Source organism: Octopus bimaculoides, chromosome 29, assembly GCF_001194135.2.
Source record: "Octopus bimaculoides isolate UCB-OBI-ISO-001 chromosome 29, ASM119413v2, whole genome shotgun sequence".
NCBI lineage: Eukaryota > Metazoa > Mollusca > Cephalopoda > Octopoda > Octopodidae > Octopus > Octopus bimaculoides.
In genome coordinates this window covers 8,352,093-8,360,312 of record NC_069009.1, presented here as the reverse complement: position 1 = coordinate 8,360,312, position 8,220 = coordinate 8,352,093, and the positions used below count along the sequence as shown (strand labels likewise).

The 8,220-nt window shown below is 41.4% G+C and overlaps 1 protein-coding gene across 1 annotated transcript in view; it reads left to right on the top strand.

Annotated features, from left to right (window-relative positions):
* LOC106877232 (kinetochore protein Nuf2-B) overlaps nucleotides 1–8,220 on the top strand; it is a 24,377-nt gene that overhangs the window by 9,135 nt on the left and 7,022 nt on the right. The window contains exon 6 of the mRNA XM_014926094.2: nucleotides 3,280–3,442. Coding sequence (XP_014781580.2) covers nucleotides 3,280–3,442 — 163 coding nt within the window. The remainder of the gene's footprint in view (nucleotides 1–3,279; nucleotides 3,443–8,220) is intronic.

Sequence of the window (8,220 nt, the reverse complement as noted above, 5' to 3'; positions counted from 1 at the left end):
ATGCCAAGTGAGATCGTTGCCAGTGCCCCTGGACTGGCTCTTGTGCGGGTGGCACATAAAAGACACCATTTCGAGCGTAGCCGTTGCCAGTATCGCCTAACTGGCCTTCGTGCGGGTGACACGTAAAAGCACCTACTACACTCTCTGAGTGGTTGGCGTTAGGAAGGGCATCCAGCTGTAGAAACTCTGCCAAATTTAGATTGGAGCCTGGTGTTGCCATCCGGTTTCACCAGTCCTCAGTCAAATCGTCCAACCCATGCTAGCATGGAAAGCGGACGTTAAACGATGATGATGATGATAAACAAAACAAAAAATGGAACAAGAATGTAAGAGGCAACAACAAAACATCCGGACCGTCAGACGATACAAAAAAAGGACAGGAAAAAACAAGGATGGGTAATTTGGAGCTTTGTATTGTCAGTCCAGTTGCAGTTTTGGTCAAGTCAAAGTAGCACCGAATTCCTGTTTTAGGGTTGATATGTATGACCTCCCAATTGGGAAACTTTTCACTCCTAATTCTTGTTTTATGTGTTTGGGATATCAAAGAGTATTAACAACATGGTACGTGATCCAGATTTAGTAACTTTCAAAACTGTCAGTAATAACACAGGCATGATACCTATAAACTGGGTGCTACTTTTGACTCACCCTCTATATTTATATGTGCAAACTTTAGGTTAGTTAAAATATGTCTCTGATAATATAAATATAAATATGTCACTGATACTGCTTCATTTCTTCTGACCTGACTGTCTAATTGCACAAACCAGTCCATGTTGTTGACTGTGTTTTAGTTAACGCTATTGCATTTAAACCAGCCATATCCGACCAAAACGTTCTTGTTTTATGTTAAAACTGGCCAGAACTGGTTTCTCACACCAACGCTACAATATCATTCTAAATAGTTAACAATAGGTGTAGGAGTGGCTGTGTGGTAAGTAGGCGTAGGAGTAGCTATAGGGTAAGTAGCTTGCTTACGAACCACATGGTTCCGGGTTCAATCCCACTGCGTGGCACCTTGGGCAAGTGTCTTCTACTATAGCCTCGGGCCGACCAAAGCCTTGTGAGTGGATTTGGTAGACGGAAACTGAGAGAAGCCCGTCGTATATATGTATATGTATGTGTGTTTGTCCCCCCAACATCGCTTGACAACCGATGCTGGTGTGTTTACGTCCCCGTAACTTAGCGGTTCGGCAAAAGAGATCGATAGAATAAGTACTAGGCCTCCAAAGAATAAGTCCTGGGGTCGATTTACTCGACTAAAGGCGGTGCTCCAGCATGGCCGCAGTCAAATGACTGAAACAAGTAAAAGAGACAGTTGCATGAAGAGGTGCTGATCTCTGATTGTTGAGGGAACATGTGGAAGGAGTAGACCCAGGTAGACGTGGCACAAAGTGGTGAGAAAGGATCTGCAGGTGTTGGGACTCACAGAGGGGATGACAGGGGAGCTAGACTCCTGGCAGTTTGTAGTGCTTGAAAAGACACGTCAAGCTAAGTAAACGCATAATTATCCTTGCATACAGGCTTGTCCCCTGCAACCCTCTCTGGCTGAACATCCCTGGTCTTGTAGGCTCGTAGGTACTGGTACCAAATAAAATGCACCCATGCTGGTGCTGCATAAAAGCACCCAGTGCACTCTGTAAAGTGGTTGGTGTTAGGAAGGGCATCCAGCTGTAGAGACCACGCCTAAACAGTTCTTCAGCTGCTCAGCTCCTGTTGAGCCATCCAGCCCACGCCAGCATGGAAAAACGGATGTTAAGTGATGGTGATTATAACTGAAAGGCTCTGATTTCCAGTCGTCCAAGTTGCTTGTTTCTGATCATCAGCTGATAAACTTAGCCTGATTTTCTTTTTGAAATATGAAATGAAAGTTTGAATGAAAAACTTGTTTTTTTTTGTTTAGAAACCTTTGCAGTTAGTAAAAAAAATATTAGTAAAAAGATCAAAAGCAGTTTCATCATTAAGATTGTAGTGTAACACTTTAGAAGTGTCATCATCATCATTTAATGTCCATTGTCCATGCTGGTATGGATTGGATGGTTTGACAGGAGGTGGCCAGCTAAAGAACTGCACCTGGTTCCATAGTCTGTTTTAACATTGTTTCTACTGCCGGATAGCCTTCCTAATGCCACCCACTTTACAGAGTGGACTGGATGCTTGTTGACACAGCATTGGCACAGCAGCTTTTTTATGTGGTGCCCTTTACATGGTACCAGCATGGGTACTTTTAATATGTGGTACCAGCATGGATGCTTTTTACATGGTGCTGAAAATTATAAGTATCAAAATTGTCATTAAATAAAGTGAAAACTACATCAGCATGCTAACAATTCTGCCAGGTCACTACCTTTATAATAATAATAATAATAATAATAATGATCCTTTCCCCTATAGGCACAAGGCCTAATGATTCTGCCAACTTGCCACCTTAATAATTCTGTAGCGTGACACAAGAAGCCAGCGCCATTTTGTACGAGATCTTGCCGGCAGCCATTGCCAGGTCCAAGACAAGAGCGAGATCTCACCTACAACCATGCGTGAGACCACAGCGAGGCTCTCGTGGGCAACATCTATTTAAGGTGGTGTATTGAGCAACCCATTCTCTTCTCTCATGTTGGTGTTCATGTTGAACAACACTACAACCTAGCAGCACACGGTTGATTCTTAACCCGCTCTAACTTTACCCCTTATCTCCAGAGGTAATGTACCTCTCGTGAACGGAGCTACCGAACTATGTGCTGACATACAGATGGTTGCCAGGAGCAAACCCCGTGAAATGAGAAGCAAATAAACAACCATTGAACTGAATCCGCTTGTAAGCTTCTTCTTCTTCTTCTTCAAGTTCCAGAATCCTAAGACTACAAAAAATAATTGTAATGGGAGAAGGAGATACTCCACAGGTATCAGGAACCTTCTAGTCCCATTATAGTCCTTTCTACTGGAAGCACAAGGCCTCAAGTTTGGGGGAAAGGATTAAGTCGATTACATCAATGCCAGTGCGTAACTGGTATTTATTTCATCGACCCCAAAAGGATGAAAGGCAAAGTCAACTAAGGCAGAATAACTTGTCACCTTGATAATAATAATAATAATAATAATAATAATAATAATAATAATAAAAATAATTGTTAATAACAAAAAAAAATACTTTATTTTTGTTTTGTATTTTAAATCCTATATGTTTCCTGCTTTTATTTCCAATGACCACCCACATGGACACATCCCCTTTCCTGCTCTTTCTATTATCATCACCATTGTCATTGTTGTCATGGTCACCAGACAGAATAAGAGTGTTAGAGAAGCGCTGCAGAAAGCCATACAGAAGAAGGAAGAATTCTTGAAAGCGAGGCAGCTGCTACTGGACAGTTTGAAAGATTCTACATCTAAGTGCACCAAGACAACCAACACTGTCATCAAGAATTACTCAGACATTTTGCAAGAGGTGAGTTACAGAGCAAGGGGAGAGGACAAGTGTATCTTGGTGGGGGAATGAGATGTTTTGACACTGCCCGTTTGGCATTGTTGATTCAACTTATTTGACCTCAGGTGTTTTAGTGTTTCATTTGCTCTCTTTCTCTCTCTCTCTCCCTCTTTCTCTCTCTCTCTCCCTCTTTCTCTCTCTCTCCCTCTTTCTCTCTCTCTCTCCCTCTCCCTCTTTCTCTCTCACTCAGTATATCTTTTTAGCTTTTTACTTGTTTCAGCCGTTGAACTGTGGCCATGCTGGGGCTTCATCTTCAAGAGTTTTTAGTTGAATGAATCAACCCCAATACCTTTTTTTTTTAAAGCCTGGTACTTATTTTATGAGCTTCTTTTGCTGGACTGCTAAGTTACAGGAACATACACAAGTCGTCAAGTGGCGATCAGAGACAAACACTGACAGCGCGCGCACACACTACAGGCTTCTTTCAGTTTCCATCTCTCAAATCCACTCACAAGGCTTTGGTCAGCTTGAGGCTATATTAGCAGACACTTGCCCAAGGTGCCTATATATATATATATATATGACAGGCTTCTTTTGTTTTCCATCTACCAATTCCACTCACAAAGCTTTTGGTCAGCCTGAGGCTAGAGCAGAAGGCACGTGCCCAAGATGCTATGCAATGGGACTGAACCTGACACATGCAGCTGGGAAGCAAGCTTCTTACCACTCAGCTATACCTGTGCCTTGTCTATATTGCTGCATGTACCATACACTTATGTGTGTTTGTGTGTTTGCCTCCAGTGCCAAAAAGTACTGTTGCCAAAAAGTACTGTTGCCAAAGCAGGTTCCATGGTCAATCAGTTGTGCCACATTTCCACCTTCCAAACAGCTGCATCCAATCATCTCGTTCCATCTTAGAGAATAGCAGTCTTTGCTCTTTTACTCTTTGTTTTAGCCAGCTAACTGAGACAATGCTGGAGCACTGTTGAAGAATTTAACCAATTAAATACTTCCCAATTACTTTCACTTATTGTTTAGTCTGCTAAAACAGATACAGTAGCCTGATGTAATCTTCTACCTGGCTGGGTCCTGTCAAACTGTCCAACCCATGCCAGCATAGAAGATGTTAAATGAGGATGATGATGATAATGCCTACTCTGTCAATTTCTTTTTGCCAAATTGTATAGTTATCATCATCATCATCGTTTAACGTCCGCTTTCCATGCTAGCATGGGTTGGACGACTTGACTGAGGACTGGTGAAACTGGATGGCAACACCAGGCTCCAATCTAAATTTGGCAGAGTTTCTACAGCTGGATGCCCTTCCTAACGCCAACCAGTCAGAGTGTAGTAGGTGCTTTTACGTGTCACCTGCACGTTATAAGGTAAATAAATCATAGCATAATTGGCAGATCTAAATTTATTGTCCAGTTTAACATGACCACAACCTGAGTTTTGAGAGGGTGACAGTGGAACTCACAAGGGCTCTAGTGTGAAGATGTCCTCCTCCTTCCCTTTTATTTATCAGTTTTAGAGACTTTGAAAAGGGCAGGAAGTGGGAGCTGTTCTTCCACCTTTGATTAAGTTACAAGTTTGATTGCTTCATTACTTGTCTACGCAACAACCCCAAACGCATGCATAACTAGTGTTGCAGAGCAAACCCATATATGTATGCACACTCGTGAAAACACATGCGCATGCATGTGCAATGTGGCCTGGAACCCTTGTTGTCATAACTGACAGAGTACCAGTGTCCTTGAACGAAACACTTTATTTCATATTACTCCAATCCAGTCAGCTGGTAGAAATGAGTTGTACCTGTAATTCAAAGGGGCCAGCCTTGTCCCATTCTCTGTTAGTATGGAGGCATGGTTTGGTTTCCCTGGGATCTGATAAAAAAAATTCGTCAGTACTTCTCTTGATCATTCCCAGGGTACCTTGAATGGTTTTAATTTTTAATTGCTACGTCCTAGATATCTCAATCTCTAGGTCCTTATATTTTAAGAGTTTTTCAAATTCCTTTGCTGAGATGTTTCTATCAGTAGGCACTGGTATATCAGTTAACAGCCATGTTTTTGTCTTAGGTCTTTGATGATTATGTCTGGTCTGTTAGCATTTATTTACCTGTCTGTATGTATCCCATAATCTCATAGGATGGTGACATTCTCTCCGTCAGTGACTGACTCTGGATGGTGTTCATGCCAGTTCTTAGAGTGTGGAATATCATAGTTACGGCATGCTCCAGTGCAAGTATTGGTCAACTGAACCATGCCTAATTTTGTATTCTGTAGGGCAAGGACTGAGCATCCGGCAACAATGTGGTCAATATTCTCAAATTTGTCATTGCAGAGTTTACACTTTGTGTCTACCTCATTATGTGCGACATTAGCTTGATAGTTCTGAGTGAGGATACTCTGATCTTGTGTGACTAAAATAAATCCTTCTGTTTCAGCTTTCAAGCCAATACTCTGCAGCCATCAATGGGTTCTTCTCAATTCTCCATCAGCTTCCACAGCTCATTTGAGGTGTTGTCCATGCAATGGCTTTTCTTGCCAGTCTTGATATTTCTTTCAAAGCCTTCTGCTAGACTTGATATCTACTATTATTTCCTGACCATTTTTGTGAAGCTTGAATGAAAATCCTCCTTCTTCAGGAGTTCTTCTGTAGGTGGGATAGCCATCAGTATCTGTTTGAGTTTCTTTTTCAAAATCCTTTGGATAATTCTGGCTGCACTTGTTCTCATCCATGCAAGGTGAGTTTGGATTTGCATTGAGTGGTCCACAGGGACTGTGAATCATGTTTTTCTTGACAATTTCAAACAGATCAAGATCCTCATCTGGATTTGGAAGTTCAGCTGAGATGAAACTATCAATATCTGTTGGCTTGATCTTGTCTTTCAGCCATACCAGAAGATGAGCATGGGGCAATTCTCTTTTCTGCCATTCAATGGAATACATGTGACATCTCTTAGCACCAAATATTTCTCCTTTGGAAGTACAATCCATAAGCTGCTCAACTCTAAGCTTGAACACGCTCACCCCTATGTTATGTCTACCTGTTGCTGACTGTCCATTAAGTAGGTTCTCTTGAAGGTGATGAAAAGATCAGGTTTCTGACACAAGTGTGTGCATCTTGAACCCTCTCATGCATGTATCTTGGACCACCAGTAAATGAAGATGGAAGAATTGCTATTTGTCCTGCATTGTGTGCATGTCCATCATTTTGTATTGCATCTCTGAGATAAATGTAAGTCCTCAGCCTTTTTTTTTTTATTCAACTTGATAAAAAGAAGCGTTTCAGATTCAATTTTGGCATACATGTTGACAAAGAACTGATTTAACAATTGGTCAAGTCTGAGCAGATGGTTGAAGTTGTTTTACCTCAGCATGATTCTTTATGCATAAAAGTCCTGGGCTGATATCTTGTTTGTCTGCAGTCCAGTGGTACCCATCAGTTCCTTGCCAAAAAAAATCAGTGGATACTGCAGAGCATCATAGGATCTGTGAGTGTCTGCAACATTTTGAAGTGTTCCATCCTGTTTCTGGAGAGCTGTGTCTCTGTTTTTGTCAAAGTCTTGTGCTACAATGAGAATGGCAACTTCATTTGTTGTAGCATTAAATCTTCTTTTATGTTCTCTAGAAGGAGTTTTTGTCTGATCTAATCATTACTTTCAAGTCCTCAGAACCTCCTCTTTGCATTGCTGACTTGAACTCCTTGACACATGAATTCTCTTGATGTAACAATTCTTCAAGATCCAGAATGATATTCGATTCCAATTCCTGGGGAATATTTCTTTTTGCATCCACCTGTTTCTAGTAATTTTCAATGAAGTAGATTCAGAGAAACTGCTTGAGCTCATTTGGAAGTGGCTGAAGAGATCCAATCCTGTGATAAACTTGACCCTTAATTTTGCAGGTTGTTTTCCATCCAGGTATTGTATCATCCTTGGCTCCAAATGAAGTCATTGAAAAATAGTTGTTGTTACTTCTGATGTGATGAAAAACATGTTTCGATTCAGCTGAGTTCCCATCCAGAAGTGATAACAATGGCTCTGGAGGAGCTAGTAGATCGTCCAGGTGTATTTTTCCTTTACTGCAACATATTCCTTCAGAGCCAGCTTTGAATTTGAAGGCATTGCAATGTTCACACTGAATGGTCATTGATCGAATAGATATATTGGGATGAATCGAATAGTCACTGTGGCAGTTGTATTGAAAAGCCAGGCTGGACAGGCTCAGAAAAGAAGCTGCACTGCTTTTGGCATGATTGTGATTATCACTAACCTGGCATATCTTTGATCAGGTGTTTCTAAAGATCCTGCTTTTCTATGATTTGCAACATCTGCCTCTCTCCTTAAGAAAGTCTGACTGTCATCTTCTGCACCTCTATATCTTCTCTTCCTAGCTGCATCTGCTTCTCTCCTTGCTTGTGCCTCCTCTGATGTCTCTGCTGCTCTTCTCTCTCTTTTCCTAAGAGTTCTGGTCTTAGTGCTTTTCCAAAGCAATTTCTGTAAGAGTATGAAATGAAATTCCGCAATTCACACCATGGAACTTCAGAAACTCACTTTAACTTTGAATCAGATCTAAAATACAATCTTTGGTTTGAAAATCAAATGTGGTTTGAAAGTTCAATCTAGTCGAAAGTCTGATCAGGCCAAAAGTCCAATCAGGCCAAAAGTCCAATCAGGCCAAAAGTCCAATCAGGCCAAAAGTCTGATCAGGCCAAAAGTCCAATCAGGCCAAAAGTCCAATCAGGCCAGAAGTCCAATCAGGCCAGAAGTCCAATCAGGCCAAAAGTCC